Below are 20,594 nucleotides of genomic sequence, written 5' to 3'. Positions count from 1 at the left end.
ACGCTAGCTGGGTGCTAGTTTAATGTACATAGTGTATGCATGGTCCTGTAGGTAGAGTTGTGCGAAATTATGTGATGTTCAATTTCCTGTTCTACGCAACGTCTGTGTGCCGTCCACCAGCCAGCGCCGAGAAGCCACCCACTACGAAATCCACCCCCATTAAATAAGCATCAGGAAAGAAACGAGCCAGTTTATCGTTCACTGTCCGGACGTGAATTTCGAGGTTGGTCAGCTCTGTCCTGTCTTGTTGTGTGTATTGTCTTCGTCTTTTAGCGCCAGTATGCTTTTTGCGTAAACATGTCATGCTACAACCAACTAGCTCAAATCAAAGTATTGCTGGTCAACTTTAATTTTTTAGCGCAATAGAAGGGACAGTGACCCCAGAATACTTTTCAGTACTCGGCACGTTGTGTGCAAAACAAAGTTTTGTTGCTAGCTTTGTTTTATTACATATCACCAAGCTCGAGAAGCAACCACCATTTAAAGGATACTTTGACAAATAATAACAGTCGTTTCAGGTTTCCAACTTGCAGAAAGTTCCAGCAGCACATAGCAATATACTTTTGCAGTCGGGAGCATTGCCGCGGTTTTAACTTTTGCGACAGAGTGGTCAGAAGAGGGAGCGCCGCGTCGTCGTCGACGAGTAGACTAAACCTGGCTCGAGCTTACTTTCCGGGAACCCCGGAGTCATCAATCATACGCTCTCAATTAGGCGTGCATTCCCCGGCAATGTCCTTCATTTACCAGAAAATTTATGCGAGTGGCAGGGTTCATGAACAAACCGGAACGCACTTTTCCATTGAAAGAAGCGTTAGCAACACGTTCTTAGCTTTAGCTCACAGCGTAAAAATAAAAGTAAATACGGACAGCATGAGAAAATTAGGCGATCTCTACTTTCTTGGGATATATACGAGATGTATGCCCTGCCAACGCAAGTCTATCGACTCGTTCAGGCGGCTACTAGGATGCAAACAAAGAAAAAGGTTTGCACGAAAATAAAAGCATCCCGCTCGCGCTTACAAGACGGGCCCACTCATGCAGAGAAGCGTGGCGACCTAAATTTCTTGGCAGATCTGTGCGCGCACCCTACTGGTCTTGTCCTTCCCGCGGCAGATCAACGTTGAACAATAGACGCTCTGCTGGATGCCGAGCTGGGATAGAACTGGAATGTTTTGGCGCTCCTTTCGACCATTTCTCATGCTTGTTGAATGTGCTTTATCAAGCACCGAATCATCCGGGACAAGTCAAAGCGGAAACTTGGGAAGGGGGCACGTCAAGGTTGCCGCTGAGTACAATCAGTCCAGAGGTGCATGAATTCACTTTTTATAGCTTTTGTGTTTAAAGAGTGCCCGAATTTAATCATAAATGCTAGAGGTTTAAAATAAATAGGGGCAAGCGATTGGTTCTTGTTGGCGCCATGGTTTTGCTGCAGCACGTAATGAATAATTGCCACCAGCGTAACCGGCGTACATGAAAAAGTGCAAAAAAATGCACGAGGAGTGGCTCGTAAATGTCTCGACTATGCGAACTTAGGCTGAGGAGGCTCAGTAGGATGTAAAGGCAGAAGCGCTGGCCGAGCATCCGCACATGATGAGGTCTGACCATCCTTGACGATAGTTCGCTGACAGGACACACTTGGACGTGATGGCACCGGAGGTGGTTGTGAAGGAGTTGTCTTGGGAGTTTCGGTTTGGCTGCTTTTGGCAGCAGTTTATAGGCGGAGAAGCATTCCATGCTAGTTCATTGAAAGCGTTCCGCTCCTGTATTTAAACCTACATTTTGCCTAGCCTCAATGTGTACTTTATAAATCCTCATGTTAATCAGTTACGAATTGGCCCTCTGATCGAAGGTGAGGACCATGTAAAAAAGCGCGCCTGAGAAGAATTTCTCCCAGTTTTTTTTTTTTTTTGCTCCTGACGCGGCGATGCGCACCTCTGAAGTGCAGTTCACGACAAGTAAGGGCTTCGGTTGACGGAAAACGAGACATGGAAGTATGTAGGTCGTGAGTGCTATGAACAGAATTTATTACTTCTTCAAAGAGATATCATCAATAATTCTGTAAAAAAGGTTGTTGCGCAAAAAGGTGTTAAAAAAAATTTTGTGCACGTGGAAGGCTAGAATCCTATGAGTTGTAACATTCTATGCAGTCAACAGAACAGCGATCCTCATCTACAATTTAAGCCTGGAGGAATCCGGACAGACAACATAGTTTTCTTGTTTTCGCCTATATACTAAAGAATGTTGACGGCGTTTGTATTGTTTTATCGGACGAGACCAAAACAAACGAAGTGGAACGTCATGGACTTAGTCTTTTCTTCGTGCGTGTTAGTTTATCGGTGTGCTGAAAATCTTTATTCACTTGCATTTCCTTTAAATACAAGCAGCTCACATGAAAAGAAATTGGTGTTTGGTAGAGACATATCAGAACGTCATCAGACTCCATTGGTCACCACTTATAAAATGCAGCAATGCATTCAGACATCAAGATATATTCCGTGGTACTCACTTTACTCCTAAGGTCATCTGAAGAGCTCATGCAATAAGACATTTGAATTTTATCAGCCATGAAATATGGCGCCTTCCGTCTTCATGTCATGGAGTAATCCTGCAACACACATGCCTCTGCGATTCTAACCTGAAGAACCGCGAGCAATAATGCCAGAAACGAAGTGTGCGATAATGTAAACAATAAATCCTTGGTAAGGTTAGGCGTGTGGGAATTGAAATAGTTTGCTCAAAAGGCGCACCAACATTGACTCGGAAAGCTTACTTCACGACCGACGATTGAATAAAACCCGCCCGTCCTTGCGCCCCTTGCTAACGGTCTTTCGTCTCCCGTGCCTGTCCAACCACCATCTTACTCGCACGCACGCACACATATTAACACTTCATGCTTGTATAATCTGTAAATGATCCGCTAATATGTGTGTTTTAAAGAGTACCTTACACTGGAAGAAAAAATTCTTCAGGCAGAAGAATTGTCTTCAAGACATTATTTATTCATGTAAAGAGCCAAAATATAAACATTTTCTTTCGGCATAGGCGTATAAAACGTTTCGGCATTTTTTTCTCTTTTGAGAACAGGACAATCCTTAACACACACTCCTGTGCCCGTTAAACACGATATAAAAACAACCTCTGACTTTTCAAACCTGTACAGGATTCCTCAGTTCTAGCGACCACACCATTCGAACGAAGTATTTCACAGCAACAAGGGTACTATACACTTTGTCCGACGTCCACTCGAAATCTTCCAACTGCAGATCAGGTATCACGGCTGAAATCCTGGTGCACGGTAGCGTTGTTCAGCTTGCGAAGTCTTCACTATGAAGGTCAGAAAAGGTATCTGAGTTGAGGACTTTCCTTCTTTTTGCGGGATCAGTTATTGGCTTGTTCAGTTTGTTCTCTGATACGATGTGACGATCGACACAAGTGAAAGAACAGGGAAGCGTCTTTGCCAGTGTTGTTTGTCAATCTGTAGAAGTAAGCAGCCTTCACGCAGACCCGTGACAACTGTTCAGCTAACAATGAAAGTTATATCAATCCATGCGGTTTCGTAGACTGGACTGTAGCGAAACAACGGACAGCGTACAGTGGCATTAGGATAATTTGGATGATTGCAAACAGAGGCCTGGTTGTGGGCAATGTCCCTCATAAAGGTAGGCAGTGTGCCTCATAAATATCTTGAATTTCAAATGAAATTCTATAGCAAAGAAAAATACCTCAGTTTATATTAATGTAACTTCAGACATTTGAAAAATATAATTACATAAGAAACCCTGACTGCCATATGCCTCTATGACTCCAGTCAGTGGCTCAGGTACTTTGTACCCCACCAAAACATCGGGCGACAAGATGCAATAGTTGACTGATCATTATGGCGGGAAAGCACTATATGCCTACATCTTTTTGATAGGTGAGATATCGATAACGCTAACCAAGCAAGGAGCCCGAACATATGGGAAATTATCCACGGGTAATTTCCCGTAAACTCTCTTAAATTGTGATAGCGCGAAGACCGACAAAAATCAAATTCGTATGAACAGAAACAGCACTTAATTCACGCTGTTGACTAGCACTTGAAATAAATATGAGATATGAATTAGGTACTTCACGGGTGAGAAGTAAGCACCACACACACAATTAGGCAGTCTGGTTGATGTGTCATTCTTGTCGCCATTTGATTTGCTTCGCACTTGTGGAGCTTCTCCTAATCCGTCGCACGTGTGCACCAAGGAGCATAATCTTTATCAAGGAGACGGCCGCCTCCTCACCCGCCGTTCACTATCACATCTGGTCCGAGCACAGCCTGGTGAATCTGTCTTTCCAAGATAGCAGCGCTCAGCGTGCGGCTCGCGTCCTGACACGACAAACAACGACACATCGTCAGTTGATGCTGGGGTTTCCTTGGGCCAGGTATGCGCGCCTAGTCCTCAAGGGCCGCCTAAGTCTGCACAGAGCAATGCCGCGTCGGCATATCACATTCGGCTTCAGAAAGTTCGTAAGCCTCTACGGCAAAGTCCAGGCCGTTGTCGTGCTCCGTCTGCTTCAGTTCGTCGGCGTACCTGCAGTTGGCAAACCATAGCGGAACGTTTTTTTGCATGAAGGGGCTGTCTATTTGTTACATTGCATTGTACTCAAAGCCTGAATATAATAATTAAATTGCTCTCCCAAACTGCCACAGCTACGAAATTCGAACAAGCTAGAAAGCATCATCGGTCCAACAGTAAATCCCCAGTGTGAAACCGAAACTAAGTTTGGCCTTACGGGACATATCAGTGCTTTCATCAGTTGAGTCAGGTGTGCAGTCAAAAAGAAATAAAAGCATATACGAAGTTGCACAAGGTTTCAAATGCGGTACCCCTGAATCAGCCTTCTTTTTCTAGTTGTCGGAGAAGAAAATACCGATCAGCCATAAGGAGACTAAAGCAAGCGCCTTTTAACAAGTGTCTAAAACAGTTCACGAGGTGTTATGTAGGAACTCTGTTCTATATTTGGTACAGATAGGCAGGCAAATCAGTAGGTAGAGAAAAACAGCACGGAATAAACCACCCTAAGTGTGTTGATAGTTCTACCCCTTCAGATTACCTGGCCAGGTTGCGCAGCTTGTGGTCTGCGTAGAACGCCTCTTCATCATGGTTGCCCCAGTGCTTCTTCTTGGGTCGTGAGTAGACGTAAGACACGTTGCTGTCGGGGAAGCCCTCGATGACGCTTACCGTGTGGTGGGATTTCCGCAAGCCTTTGCATTTCTCCGGAGACACATACACTACGGCTGCGTAAAACCAAAACACGGCTTGAGTACTTGACCAAATATAAGTAAAAAAATAATCGCATGAATGTTAGCCAAGACTGAAAGCTTAGCGAGATCAACACCGTTTTCTTTCTACACGATTAAGTGCACGGCTTTTTTAAATTAAACTTGGCCGTCGTTCCGCGAGTAAAATGCATACTGCCTTGCCACTGTGAACAGCGAGCAATTTTGTGCATTTTACATTGTCATTCGGGAAACGTAGTCCTGATATCGCAGTCAACTGGCGCATATACGTCGCCGCACTTCGTGTTTAAAGAGGAATCCCGCGAGTTGCTTTTTTGAGCAAAATAACTCAGATGATGGCTCCAAGTGAGTAACGGAAATGCAAGGTGTTAGCTGGTGCAAGAGATGGGAGGAATTTCAGGAAACTCGGTTTAGTTTAGATGTAGTGGCTGGGTGTAAGGGCGGGAGGGGAGGGAGGAGGATATGGGAGGGGGAGGGGGACTATGCGATAGCCTGGGCTTGCAGTTCAAAGCAGTTTACTAGCGGAACAAACATTGGTCTCACAAGCGCATAGGCGATAATTTCGGCAGCACAATGAGACTAAACTGCCTAGGTAGAAACTAATCCGTGGTCCTGCCTTCAGGCATACCAATTTACGAAACTATCACTGCTTGCCATATCACATCTGCTGAATGTTTATATGCTAGGAGCAGAGGTCACTCTACCAGTTTACATTGCATAGTGTGAAAGATTCAGAATTCCTCCTACAAGCCCGAATGGCACAGTGTCATGCTCAAGATGACATGTTTTCCCCTTATATGCCATGGCGGAGACTGCCCGATAATCTCATTCCTGCAGGCCAGCACTTCGTAAAAAAGACGACAATTATTTCAACCTCCCGATAAATGAGACACTTCAAATAATCTCTAGAAGTCGCTGTACATATCACAGAACATCACTCGGAGAATTATATGCATACCAGGTTTGGAGTATATGTGATCTCCAATGCGCTCTGTTGACCCAACTGCGTTGTCCTGCGCGCACTGCTGCGTCCAGATCAGGGTAGGGTTTGATAGTACAAGGAAGACATGAAAAAGGTAAATTGAGCGCCAGTTCTTTTTCCTGTAAAAGATGAAATACTTTTCTGGTTTACCTCTTTTTCCGTGCAATACTTTTCAAAAAATAATAATTAAAAGGACTATGCCTGACCACAACGTCAAATTTGAGCCAGGCTCCCCAGATTAAAAACGGGAGTGTGAAGCTCTTGGCCGAAGCAGGCCAGAATAGATTCTCAAAGGCATGCTTCAAAGCCGCAGTTTGTTCGATCGCCAGGTGCAATCTTCACAGCAGTATGAGCTATATGGCTTATTAAAAATCTTCATGAATCACCTGTTTTTATGCCGATATAGTTTCCTTTCCTATTGACAAAGAGGGCACATTAAGTAAACTCAGATGCATGAATCCAGCTAGTTTTTTATACCTGCTGCTCTTGATCGGACCCTGACGTTCTATGCAGGAAAGGCACGTCGTAAGTGTGCTGTGGCCTGTGCCTGTCATCTTCTGGCTCGTCGGTGGTGCTCTGAAGACTGCGGGCTGAAGTCCAGCCAGAGCGCAGACCCTCACTTGCGTACAGTGATCCTAGGCGTCCTGCACCCATCGTGTACGGCGAAGGGTAATAGAGTTGTTCAGGCTCCCCAGCTTGCTGCTGCTGATGCTGCGACTGCTGGAATAGATTCGGCTGCTTCGACTTCTCCCAGACGCTCATGGGTACTGTGTCAACGGACTTGGTCAGCTCTGGAGATGGTTGGAGGTCGCCTGCGATCGCAGAGTTTCAAAATATTCTTGGACGATTGCCTTACCTTCCCTTATGAGAAAATGAGTTTAGCTACTATGGTACCCAACATACAGGTCTTTCCAATATGAAAGGGCACAATCACATTGCGTACGAATACAGAATTTTGATTATTTCTATGCTTCAGTTTTGAGATGATTTTTGTATATTCTACGTAAAAGTGAAAAGTAATCATACAAGAAAAGGGGTGTTTGATTCTCATAATAACGTAATTATCATTAAATGAATAGACGAACTTTGGTGCCTTCGATATCAAAGGAACTTGTACTATTCAAGAAAGCTGATAGGGAAGTTGATAACCTTGAACACCGCATAGGTTTAGGAGACAAACGAAAATGATGCAGAAAAAGAAGTCAGCTTCTGACTTGTGCTGCTGTCTTTGTCCTTTAATATAGGCTCGGTTTACTCTGAACCAGTCATTTAGTGTGAGAAATGTAGGGATAATTTTTTCACGCGGAAAGATTATTTGGAGCCATTTGTAACCGCGGTGTCTTAGGGCAGAAAAAACAAGCTGCGCCCACGGAGAAGCGCAAGCGTCCTCTGCAACGTATTAGGAGCCTAATTAGATGCTAATTATACCATGCTAAAAATTATCAGGTGAATAGCAAAAGTGGAAGACATAGAGAGGCAAGCTCGCACCGGTCTCTTTGGTCTTGTATGCGCGAATGAATAAAGTTACTGCCAGGCTGTAATGACCAGCTCAACCTAAAGCCAAAAGAATATTACTACTTCTATGCAGGTCAACACCATTTATGCCCAACAGCTTTGTCGTCAGACGCTTAATAAATTTTGTGCCGGACGTATAGCCACCCAATCATTTATTGTTCCATGTCTGCTTGGTTTTTAGACGTGAAATGTTTCACAAGCACAGACAGATGGGAGTCACTTTGATCAGCTCTTTAATGTGTCGGATTTCGTTTTAAACAGAAATCCTTGTGAGTAATGCATGGAAGTGAAGAAAGCACTTATGACGCCATCTACAATTTGTCCCTTTCTTACCTGAGTATGGCCTCTGCATTGAAGTCTGCCTTCTGCGCGAGAAGACGTAGCAGATGGCGACAGTTAGAAGCAGCACAACGAGCAGAGTGCAGACAATGGGAATGAGGACGCGCATATGATGGTGCTGGGTCTCGACTGCATGGGTCCACTGGGGCGGCGGCAGAGTACCTAGGTAGGGAACCAGTGCTCAGCTGAATTGCACATAGCATGTGTTATCGGAAACCGTGCATGAATAAAAGTATGAAAAGGAAGCGAAGGGGTGACTTAATCAGCAATGATGTCGATGCCGATGTCAAACTTAAGACAAATGAGCTTATGAAGCGTTGTTTTCCGCATCATGACTTACGCGCTCTTCCACTACCGTTATTTGAATTAAGAAAAGAAAGAATAAATGCTGCCATTTCGCCGTTTTCTCGAGATAAGTGTCCTAATGAGGGAAGCACTTCGAGAACCTTCTTGCCTCCGGTTTCAAACTCTCTAGTTTCCTTCAGTCGAAACGCACCTTTCTTTAATATTCATTGCCTCCATTTAATATTTATTGCCCCCAATGTACTTGATAAGCCATTCATGTCTAAATAGCTTGTTAGGCATTGCGGTACTTAGAGTAAAGCAACGAATTCAGCATCGAACTTTTTGTGGCGTATGAAACTACGCCTATTCTGCATATTTTTACATCGTCTGCCCTTCCTTCCGTGCTTCAACCTTTTTTCTTTCTTCGCTCTCTTCCATGGCGCCCAGAGCAGAGTAGAAGGTTAAACCTATTTGCTACTGAGTATAAAACTTTTAAAGCCATCACAGAAGTGGTCTTGTTGCATAGACCCCACTGATCTCTTCCTTCATCTACCACGCAAAATATAATTTCTGCTTAGGGATTTTAAATACATAAGAATTCTACCTCTGCCAGTGCCAATGACGTACGAGTATGATGGGCTTTACGGCACATAAAAGCTCGTGATTCCGGCTTTCGTCTCCACAAATGGACCCTTTATCCAACGGCTAACAATAGAGACACCGACTTTGTTGTTCGATCATGCCACTTATGAGATTTTTGTTTCCGATAACACCTGAGGCTAACCTGCTATTGTTCCCTGTCATGAATTATTTCTCCTCGCTCCACTATACCATAATATGTGATAATGGCCGAATACACATGCAACTAGACATTAGCAGAAAGTATTTTTTTAAGGTAAGCATACCTCCGGAAAGCGTTAGTGTAGCAAAGACGTATTCAGCCTCTGTGGCTCCTGCATCGTTCTGCGCCGTGATCAGCAAGTCGTACCAAGTGGCCGGAGTCAGGTCAGGTATGACGAGCACTGGCGGCTTCTCGTGGTCAGGTACCAGATGCGTTGCCGCTGCCGGAGACCAGTCCTTGTGCGACTGGGGCTTGCAGAGCACGGCAAAAGCCGTTATGGGGCATCCTCCGCTCTTCCACGCGCCCAGCTGAAGTGTCACCGAAGACACATTGCACACCAAAAGGTCGCGTTGGTCCGGGGCCACAGGTGCTGTGTGCAAAACGGCAACTTAACTTCCATGTTGCCAAAAAGATTTAGCTTTACGTAATTAACAACTAGTTGTAGCGAAAATTTGAAATCGACATGAAATTTCCCAAACAACCTTGCCGACTCTGCATCAATTACCCAAACGACAATGGTCGTGTAATTAAGGCCCTAATGTACGCGGGATCTGCGTTATGGTGCCTAAGTGGAAAAGCTCGTTGCCAAACATTTGGCAATGAACCACGGCCGTTTCTGGTTGTAATGGTACAGGACAAAAGGTTGTAGACTTGATTCCGGCCACGCCAGCGGCATTTATTTAAAGCAAAAAAAAATTAAAAAACCGTGTGCTGAGATTTCCCCGCATAATAAAGAAGCACGCAGACGTGCCTGCGCACAAAAACTGATCATGCGAGCTATTTCAACATGCAAAATCCAGGAAAATAAAAAACATGCGGTGCCAACAATTAGCAATATCTTCCATCGTGAAATCGCGCACTTTTTCCAGGAACTGCTCATGAGCGGTTAGGGTTGGAGCTGTTGAAGCCGACGGATTACGTTCGACCCTCTGGGGTTGTTTAATCTACACACAATGCTGAAAAACGCTCGTGCATATCGCGTTCATCAAAATGCGACCACTACGTTCTTTAAGCAGTTTCGTGACCGAGCAGTTCCAACTTCATATTTTTTACTGCGATAAAAATAGAACTTAAGCTTCCACCAACGAAGGTCTGTAGCGCCTTTTCTGTTCTGTAGCGCTAGGCATTGGACAAAAACGCGCGCACCTGATCCATCTGTCTTTGCCACTACTGTGTTGCTCCGTGGTCCTCTTCCGGCGGCGTTGAAGGCCATGGCATAAAAGGCGTACTTCCGACCGCATCGGAGGCCGCGAAACGCGTATGCGGACCGCTCGGCACCGGTCTGAACTTCGGACCAGTCGCCTGCGTCTTCTGTGGATTGCACTTCGGGCGTTGGAGAAGGCTCGGTTTTGTGGTAGAGCACGAACCCTGCGAGAGTACCGCCTTCTCGTGAGCTTCTTGCTTCAACTGCGACGTAGCATCACCATCATCAAGCTAGGTGCATCGACTAAAAGATAGAGGTTTCTCCCGTATGTCTGCAATTAACCTTGTCCGGTCCCTGCGGTGGCCTTATCTCGGCAAACTTCTTAATCACATCCGCCCACCAAACTATCTGACGCCTCCTGCAACACTTTTCTTCTCTTGGAGTCCACTATATTACCATTAGGAAGTGTCGATGTTCTTCGTTTGCATTAAATGCCCTGCCCATGTCTATTTCTGCGTCCTGGTTTCGAGTAGGAATTTATTAACTCATGCTTGTTCCATGACCTATTCGGTTGTCTTCTTGCATTCTAACATTTCATCAGTTGTTTTTCTCTTGATAGCTCGCTGCGCTGTCCTCAGTTTAAGTTCGGCCTTTTAACGCGAACGCATCATTGGCCTCATAACCTGGATATTGTATAGTATGATTCATACTGTGCGCAGACGTCACTTACCGTTGATAGGTTGCTGTTTTTCGACATCCCAGCTAAGGTGAACCGAAGACGATGTTGAGGAGACCAGTTTCAGCGTCGGAGCCGCGGGAGGGTCTGCGCGTGTAAGAATAGCCGTATGCAGCCAGCCGCCTTAAGTGGTTTTAAGTGAGCGCATATTTCAAGACACTAGAGGTTAGAATTAAGTTACAGATATTAAAATGTTAAAGCTATGTTGGAAAGATTACCGTAAAATGTTGAGATATTTGCGCCACGTGGAAGTTCTGAATTCGAAATCCGTAGGATTTATTGAACTGGGCGTGGATTTTACACCGACGGTAATCGGCCCGTTGTTCCTATATATTGGCTGCACGAGAGCAAATGAGGTAGAAAATTAGCCGATTTTTCACCTCTGGTACCAGTGCAGTTTGCCTGTTTCTTTTTTCTGCCGTGTTAACTGTTATGGCAATAATGGCAGCAAAAATTGTGTATGAAGAACAAGCGCACACCGTTTTAGGCAGTTTCTTGTTTTAAGTAACTTTATAAAAGAATGATGATAACTATACTAGAAACACAATTCGCCGATATGTGAGTAAAAAGGAAGCAAGATGTCCTCTAGCACACTACTTTTCATAAAAGAAAGTGCAATAGAAAACAGCTTCCTCCCTTTTTATTCCTTTATGTTTAGTGTGTAACTTTTTAAATTTTTCACACTTCAAGCATTGCTGCTTAGAAGGTCTCTCTACAGCTTTCTTTCTAAGTGCCACTCAGTACTTTGTACTCCAGTAAAGAGTAACCGGATGAGCTAGTCAATATCCGGCGGTTAAGTTCCCGTTGAAACGTGTAATGAGACCTATATTTTGTTAAATACTGCGTGATTATCATGTCAATTCTGATTTGTTGAACATTCAGGGTGCAAGCAAAACGTATGCTCGAAGTTAGTACTGTAGGTTGCCTTATGGTTAAAAAACCACCAGGAAAACCCCGCAATAGAGAATAGAAAACTATCGTGTTAAATATAGAACTCCATCGGTTCCACACAGCACGATAACCGCACAATTTAGACCAGAACTCACTCGAACCTTGTAGAAGTTTTTTTTTAAAACTCTTCTCAAACATAAGAAACCAGGGATGTTTAGCGCTGGAATAAATTTTTTTTTTTTTTGAAAAGGAACACGCGCCCCGGTTTTTTCGTCTCAGGAATATTTTAAAAGCGACTGCGTATCGGCGGAGATTCAAGACACCTTCTTAGTTGCATAATTGTTTTAAAAAAATGAGAAAATAAAATATCAAATATTGATATGTGGGAGAGCTGTGCAGAACAGGGCAAAACTGCCAACACTGGCCTAGAAGCTAGCCAAATTGTGATTCTTTCAATTCATAGATTCTATAAGGCGTCTTTTTCTGGTCGACGTCGCCACTCTGGCAAACATAGAGGGTCACTCGTGCCAAGTGTCTATGCAGCGTCTATAAAAGTTACGTGCCATAAAAGTCTGCGATTCGATCGTAAGAGAGTGACAGGAGTCATATGTGTGCGACATGCAGCTCACCGATGTCGAGTGTTTGGGCGAACACCTCCTCGGAAGTCGGCCCAGCGCCCTTGGCATTGAATGCCTGCACCACGACGCTGTAGCGAGTGCTACGGCGCAGGTCCGTCAGGTCGCACAGTTGTATCGCAGACGACGAAGAGCTTTCCAGAGTTTTGTAAGCAAAAGACTCTTTGCTGTCGCGGACGCGGTACCCAACGTAGAAGCCCTGAACTAAACCGTGTGACTCTTCATCCAGGGGTGGCTGTTGACAAAAAGAGCGAATATTAGTATTGAAATAAAGGGTTGCCGCTGGCATAAAACGGCTACGCAATGATAATTTGGAACAAGTGAGAGACTCGGACGGCATAAAATACTTTGGATCAAATGAATGCTGAGATGAAATACGTTACGTTACAAGAGGGTGCATGTTACGGAGAACGAGCTCTAACGTGAGGCTAACTATTGCTGTCTAAAGAAATCTACGCCACATTCCAACGGCAGGTGAATCCAGCTTTTTAAAGTTGAACAAGTCCATCTTGTAGATATTGTTTCATGAAAGGTGAAGTCCTTACTCTAACGCAAAGCTTACGCAAGGGGTGCTCTTGATAGAAATTTGGCCATTATCTGCATGGTGCTTGTATAAAAAAACCGAGGGCCCTGTGCAGGAGCAATACGTAAATATCTAAGGGTCGCAATAACAGCTTACCTTCCAAGAGACGTGGAGACTTCGCGAGCCAGTTGGCGTTACTTTGATGTCTCGTGGCGCGCCACTGGGAGCTGCATTTGATCATACGTATCCATCACAAAAAGACACAACTTATCAGATACATGGTAGATGCCGAGCAATATTCAAAGCTAGGCAACAAGATAGCAGAAATAATTGGTCCGTTAGCATGCAAGCGGTGTAAACGTTAAAGCGAGGAGAACGTAGATGAAGATGGCATGGCCCTAGTTTATTGCCCTCCTCTCAGCCTGCACATTTAAAAGTGCCCATCGTATTTGAGTAAATTGAAACGTTGATGCCTTCACGGATGAAAAAACTAAATTATAACAATCTGTACAGCCGTGTTACGTCTGTTCTGAGCTTAAAGAAAGGAGGGCTGGTTCTTTCGTTACCATTTAGGTACTAATGCGAGAGGCGACACGTAGAAGAGTAGCTTGAACTATTCTATGCCTTCCCAAGTATGTCCATAATGACATAGCTATATCACGGATTTTCCGAATGGCAGTTAATCCTCATGTAGAAATATATGTCGAAAATGATCACCGCTATGGTCAGCGAACCAGGCTCTACTCTTTTGCCTTAAAGAACACTAAAAAAGTATCAATATTTTACAAACTAGGCACTAAAAACGCAAGTGCCTTGCAAGCGACTTTGCTGACACTCATTAATAAGGATCCTACTATTCTCTGGGCTGCAGACGTTGGCGCACTGTGTGGCTCCCCTTTTTGTTCTCGGCGTTCGGCATTCTTTCCTGCGATCTCCTATATTCTCCAGCATGGTTGATATTGTCGCAGGAGAAATGAATACATATACAAGCACTAGTCATACCCTCTTCTTCTGTGGCGACCACGAGCACTTCGCTGGGGTCACTGAGTCCAATGGCGTTCTCTGCCCGCAGCCTGAACTCGTAGCTGGTCCTGGGCCGAAGTCCACCGGCCACGTGGGAGAATTCAGTGGACTCGATAGCGGTCAGATAGGAGTCTCGCTCCCAAGAACCTGTCAAGCACAAGATATGGTCAACAAGAGCACAATTTTTTTCTTCTGAAGACGAAGGCAAAGATATCAAAAGTATGCTTTAGATATACTTTTCTTGCAGGAAGCACTTGAAGTTGCGAAGCGCTACTTTACTAAGTGCTGTATGCTGTTCGCATGCTGTTCATCACTAGGGACAACCTGAGAGCCTTGAACACGTTAATAAGATCACCTTAATCTACAGCATTGTCGTGCTGACGCAAATAACAAAATTTGCGTAACTTCTCCGAACTGACAGAGATGTCTGTTTTACTCTTCATCTTTTAGAATTTTTCCTGCTTACATCACTTGTTTTCCGCGTCTCCGCGCTTCGCTATTACAGTGCGTACCGTCTCGTGCCTTGTGTTCCAGGAGGTACTTGATCACCGGGCTGTTTCCGGAGTAAGGAGGAGACCAGGACAGCGTCACTGATCGACTCGTGGTCTGCGTCGCTTCAAGGCCTCGCGGCTTGTCCGGAGGCTCTGTTGGAGACGAGCGTAGCGCACGGTGAAGGAAGGAAAGAAAGAGCCAGGGACTTACTTCGTCAGACGTTGCATGCTTGCCATATGCCATTGAAGATATTCTCCTGAAAAGTTGAACCTCCCCGTATCGAATTTCCACAAGTCACTGTACGAACACTCAAATCTTTGGAATCAGCGAAATGTAGCACAGCTAAATTCAAATGATGTGCGGCGAGCTTCTTGGAACTAATATTCAAATTGGTTTGAACGTTAAAACACATGTTTGTTGATTTTTTTATTGAGCTTATTCAGTTTATTGAGCACCGTGCACCACAAATATTTGAAACATAATTTTTAGTTCAAGTTAGCTGTGCGCACCTTCGTACTGATTTGTTCCGTGTATGTAACACTTTGTGTACCCTATTTAAGCGAAGATAAGAGCAAAGTGCTGGATGTACGTTTTCAAAAATGTTTCTAGGAACTAAAATTGCAACAAGAATAAAGAACACAGACACCGTAATGTAGCAATCAACCGAATTAAAGTAAAGCATATAAACCGTCACAGCTATTGAAAATGAACGCAAAGAAAAAAAGTTCGTGGGTACTGAAGACTGCTTACGTGCTGTGGATGAGAAAGCATCAGTGTGTCATCGTGAGGGTTCGACCTAAACGCTTGTTGCGTCCTGAGAAGTGAACGAAGATGCACCTCCAAACGGTGATTCCACAAACGCTGTATCCACAAAAGTCGGAGTGAAACACTCCGACACTCACTTCGAATGCCTGTAAACTCTATGAACAGGGAAATCGTATGACAGCACCCGGGCTGTAATACAAACGGTTGCTTCACAATTTCGGTACGAATTTTTAAAACTGGCACCACAAGGAGGTCTACTAGTTACGACGAGGGAGAAACAAGTGCGAAGGAAGTGTTGGCGGGTGAGGGGTGAAGAGGGAAATAGCTGCTGCTGCCATCTGTTGTGCACGCCGTCATCATACGCACTGCTTCCATTACTAGACGATGACATTTGCTAAGCAGTCTTATTGGGACTATCTCGGCCTCAACAACGGCCGCCGTCAGAGTTCCGTCTTTTGGGGCTAGTAGGGATTTCACCACAAGACATTGTCCTGCGTGACAATTCCTTTTAAACTCTCGCATAAAGTGACTTTCCCTTAGCCACACCGTATCCATGTTATGTCATCTCCAAGGTCAAAGGTCAGAGGTAGAGGCTACAGTGGCCTGCCGTCTTTTTCAGGATTGCTTCTGAAGTGGGGCTTTCGAACTAAAAAAACCTGTGAGCTGAAAACACACTGGCTTCGTCATTTTTCTTTTCGCCGATTTTCTTGTGTTCAGTACATGTCCACGTGCTCTGAATACAGATATACACGGTAGTCTGCCGTCTATTCCATTCTATATACCATGTCTTTTTGTGTGCTGCACTTGCAATGAAAACGGAACCTGCTCTCAAAAGTACTAATAACGAAATCTACTGAACTTAGCCAACACCTAATTCCGTTTTTCCTAGAGGCACAGTGGTGAAAGCAGTGATGCAAGTAAGCGCCGGCCGCTAAGCCCAGTAAAGTTTAAGTTCGGGAAATGTAATCTGTGTCGTGGCGGAACAGCCTGCGAGAGTGGCATTCAAGGTCTAAAAGATCACCGCTGGAAATGCTGAGAAATGGTTGTTATATTCACGTTTATATTCCCGTTTCCTCGCTCTGTCAACTTCTTATTGAAACATTCCTATAAGTGCAATTTCATCGTAGCACAGTTGGTGACAGAGTATTTTTCAATCATAATGCGAAGACTATGGCAACCCAAAATAGTCCCGAAACTGTAAAAACCAAACAGAAGATAACCTAGGTGCCTGCGTATCTCTTCGTTTCAAAGTAGTGGACGCCTATGCTTAAAAGTTGGCACTAAATTTTCACGAGATGCCGATGTGGTAAAAAGGAACTTATTTAAGCGCAGTTGTCTAATTTCATTGGTTCAAATACCAACTGTAATAGCGGATGTGGATATTCCATCCGCAAGTATTAATTTCAGGAGCTAACAAGGCAAGAGCGGGGTCTAGTTTGTGCTACGTAGTGTAGATACCCCGCTAACTTGTACAGATACCACATACACACTTCTGTGCATGCGTGTATGTACCAGGGAAAGCTAGGGAAAGCTGTATGTACTAGGGATGCATGTACTAGGGAAAAGAACCTCATGTACTAGGGAATTATAACCATACGACACCGATGAGATCTCCTGAAATGATAGTAGATATACCAAGCTAACTTGTGCAAACATCACATACACAAATACACACTTCTGTGCATGTGTGTATGTGGTGTTTGCACAAGTTAGCTTAGTATATCCACTATCATTTCAGGAGATCTTATCGATGTCGTATGGTTAAAATATTCTTTTCCTTAGTGCATGCATCCTTGAAATATTTAGCCTCGATGGTACATGACTGTAATTCTGACACGCAAGCCAATTTAGCAAAAACTTCGCTCAATGCATAGCCGTAATCGCTGCATGCAGCCTTGACCAGTGTTGCTATAGTGGTGGACACACACACGGACCCACCCTGGACGACCACCTGGAAGTTGGTGTCGTCCCTGCCGTAGGCGTTCTCCGCGTAGCAGCTGAAGAGCGAGGAGTCCCGGCGGTCGACGCCCGGGATGCGCACCACGTACTCGAGGGCCTCGTCGCCGGGCTTCTCCTCCACCACGTACCTGCCGTCAGAGGGCCTTTTCAGAACAGTGCAAGAAGGACCCTCACGTGTGAGCTGTCTTTGTGCATCCTCTCGGAGCGAAGAGAAACGAGAAAGACAGCGGAATCTTTGCAGTCGCGCAAATTGTAAGCTCTAATTAAAGGTGTTTCCAGCGGCAGCCGAGATAGAAGAGCTGCCTCGAGTTAGCAGACTCGCCCTGAAGGGTTCCAAATACTAATTTAAAAAACGAACACTGTGTAAGACACTTGCTTATCTTGCTTCCTGCAGCCAATAGCTTCCACCTCTCATTTAGGACGTCTTTCGTCTTCAGCAGTTGAGACATTGAAAAGTAAATTACACAAAGGAGCTTCACGCAAATAAAATGTTAACCATATTTCTGCGAGAGCGCAATATTTGGTTCGAAGAGAGGTACAAAAAAGTTAATGGATCGTTTGGTTGAAGACTTGCAAAAATTGCAGGGTTCCAGGATTTTTACGCACCACAAATAACTGACTCTTGAAAAGTCAAACTTTTTTCAAGAGTTGTTGATATGGGACGAACAGATTTGACTACCAGACCGTACGTGGACTATGTGCATCTTTTGTTTTTAGAGACCAGAGGACAATATGGGCAGTCTGCATCCTACCACGATCTTAACTTTCTTTTTTTCTACCTCTTGCCTCCTTAATCTCTGTCCCCACATGTATGGCAGCCAGCCGGCCACGGCCCTGTTAACCTCCTTACCTTCCTGTTCTTCTTTCTCACTCCTCTTTTATGAATGCAATAATAAAACAAATGACCGCAACGTAAATGCGAGCATGAAGAAAACAGGCTGCTCTCTTTCATGAGCACATGATAGGTAAATGCTCTGAAATTCCCGTTAAAGCAAGAATGAATATTAGCAGCTCTGCTTTGAATAGTACAGCATTTGAGTTACGACGCTTATTTCCTGAAGCTCCAATTTCGTATCATAAAAGAGGTAATTACCGCGAAGAAGAAACTGACGACACCGAAAGCAGAAGTTGGACGTCTATGTATTTTGTTTTTTGGTACTAACTTTTCTTCTGCGAGTTTGCTACATGAGATCTCGGCGTACCGTGACAGCAATGAGCATTAAGTTGATTGCGTGCCTCTCCCTCATGTCGCTGTCAGCCACAAACTGTTCGAATGTCTCCTGGCAGCAAAAAAAAAAAAAAAAACTTCGCGTGTCATTTTTGAAGTATTTTAGATGAAGCGATGGTATTCAATTATTATGGGCGAAGATGACAAGAACTCGTGAAGCTTTATCCAGAGCTGCTCGGTCAAGCTGTCCGACATATGGTGGTAACGAAAAAATTATTAATATCAGTACTAATGTTACACGCTCCCGAAAGCAGGCTGAACTCTACAGTCCGGAGGTTTTAACTATTATGAAAGATTATTGAAAGAACGACAAAAAAAAAAACGAAAGTATCTGTACACGAGAAACCATCATATCCTGAGCTAAAATATGTCACGACCAGTTATCGCTCACGTCACATGTAGAAGAGGGCTTTTACGACTCTCGCAGCGTGAGGGTTGAATACCCGTTTACGCTGGGCGCTGAATCGATTCAGAAGATTGGAAAGACCTGCGTGTGGCACAGTGCAATGATTGGCCTGTCAATTCAAATGGGAGAGCTAACGCGTTTCCAGCAGCTTTGGTTTACTGACTGACGTTCTGAAAGAATCAATCGATTGCAGATAGCAATAAGAAAGCGACCTGAAGAACTCCGCAAAGGTTTGCAATGGCGTCTCTTGCTGCTTAGGTAAGGCTCATTGGGGAAAATTATAGCGCATTTTTACGTATCAAAACCGAATTTTCAACTGAAAATGCTAAAAGAAAGTACCGCTCTGAAACGCTTTCTTTTATATGTTTTCCGCCTCCTGATATTAGAAGACGACGAGAAATTTATAAAACATTTCTTGTTCCCCCCAAAGCCTGTTACTGAGATGCAAAAAAAATGTATAGCCTGTCTCTTCGTCGTGATTAGGTGTGGAAGGCGTAGCGCAATCTGGGACGATTTATAGGCTGTTTGTTTTATGAGGTTTAACGTCCCAAAGCGACTAAGGCTATGATAGACGCCGTAGTGAAGGGCTCCGGAAATTTAGACCATCTGGGGTTCTTTAACGTGCACTTACATCGCACAGCACACGGGCCTCTACAATTTCGCCTCCATAGAAATTCAACCGCCGCGGCCAGGATCGAACCCGCGTCTTTCGGGTCAGCAGGCGAGCACCATAACCACTGAGCCACCGCGGCGGGACTTATAGGCTGTTGTAACCACACTCTTGTAACCACACACCAGTACTAGCCAGGTCCTTCGACTACTGAACGTACCTTCGTATTAGAACCCTACTGTTCTTGAAGCTAGGCAACTCTCATAGCCTGCCCGCCTGCTTCCATGCACACAAGCACGCAGGCATCCAAACACGCACGCAGAAACAAGGACACCGGCACACGCGCGCACACAACCATGAGTTACACGGTCAAAGCTGAGCAGTTCCCTGTTGAATAGCAGGAGGGCACAGTGCTCCATTCTGCTTTGGTTCAAGCTAATGATGCAACCTACTCGCAGCGCTAATGGGTGTTCTTCCTAGACAAGCATAGAGCTACTACTTGTAGCGCTGCGACGACAAATCCGAACATTTTACAAGACACAGCAATTACGGCAAAGCCCCCTTCCCTCCGTTCTCGCATCTGAATCTACTAAAAGTTCCATCAAAGGTAGCATTAAAATGAAAAAAAAAAAAGAAAATGAAAATGTTGATGCACGCCGAAGGTACAATCGGTTCTAGTTAGCTTCCATGTCTGCGAAGACATTAGCTAAAAAAAGACAATGAAAATGTTGATGCGCGGCGAAGGTATAATCAGCTCTAGTTAGCTACCATGTCTGTGAAGAAATTTGCTCTTGATGGTACACCAATCTGTCAACGAAATCGAAATAGCGCCTGCTTTCACAGAACGCGAACTCTTGCGACTAATTCCACTACTACTGAAACTGCAGCCTAATGTCTCCTGCTGGTTTTAGTGAACAGTGCTAAATCCTCTTGGTTGCTAAATGC

The 20,594-nt window shown here is 44.5% G+C and overlaps 1 protein-coding gene across 1 annotated transcript in view; it reads right to left on the bottom strand.

Annotated features, from left to right (window-relative positions):
- Positions 1 to 3,037: 3,037 nt before the first annotated feature.
- LOC149371348 (cell adhesion molecule Dscam1-like) overlaps positions 3,038 to 20,594 on the bottom strand; it is a 64,154-nt gene continuing 46,597 nt past the window's right edge. Inside the window, exons 10-22 of the mRNA XM_089579881.1 lie at positions 17,385 to 17,533; positions 14,702 to 14,833; positions 14,169 to 14,336; positions 13,323 to 13,393; positions 12,638 to 12,878; positions 11,112 to 11,204; positions 10,384 to 10,605; positions 9,302 to 9,607; positions 8,106 to 8,273; positions 6,739 to 7,069; positions 6,234 to 6,376; positions 5,089 to 5,272; positions 3,038 to 4,565 (exon numbers count right to left, since the gene is read on the bottom strand). Coding sequence (XP_089436007.1) covers positions 4,445 to 4,565; positions 5,089 to 5,272; positions 6,234 to 6,376; positions 6,739 to 7,069; positions 8,106 to 8,273; positions 9,302 to 9,607; positions 10,384 to 10,605; positions 11,112 to 11,204; positions 12,638 to 12,878; positions 13,323 to 13,393; positions 14,169 to 14,336; positions 14,702 to 14,833; positions 17,385 to 17,533 — 2,329 coding nt within the window. The 3' untranslated portion in view covers positions 3,038 to 4,444. The remainder of the gene's footprint in view (positions 4,566 to 5,088; positions 5,273 to 6,233; positions 6,377 to 6,738; positions 7,070 to 8,105; positions 8,274 to 9,301; positions 9,608 to 10,383; positions 10,606 to 11,111; positions 11,205 to 12,637; positions 12,879 to 13,322; positions 13,394 to 14,168; positions 14,337 to 14,701; positions 14,834 to 17,384; positions 17,534 to 20,594) is intronic.

Source organism: Amblyomma mixtum, chromosome 1, assembly GCF_055824585.1.
Source record: "Amblyomma mixtum isolate Tamu chromosome 1, ASM5582458v1, whole genome shotgun sequence".
Taxonomy (NCBI): domain Eukaryota; kingdom Metazoa; phylum Arthropoda; class Arachnida; order Ixodida; family Ixodidae; genus Amblyomma; species Amblyomma mixtum.
Note: the sequence above shows the minus strand (reverse complement) of the source record. Positions and strands in the feature narration are given on the sequence as shown.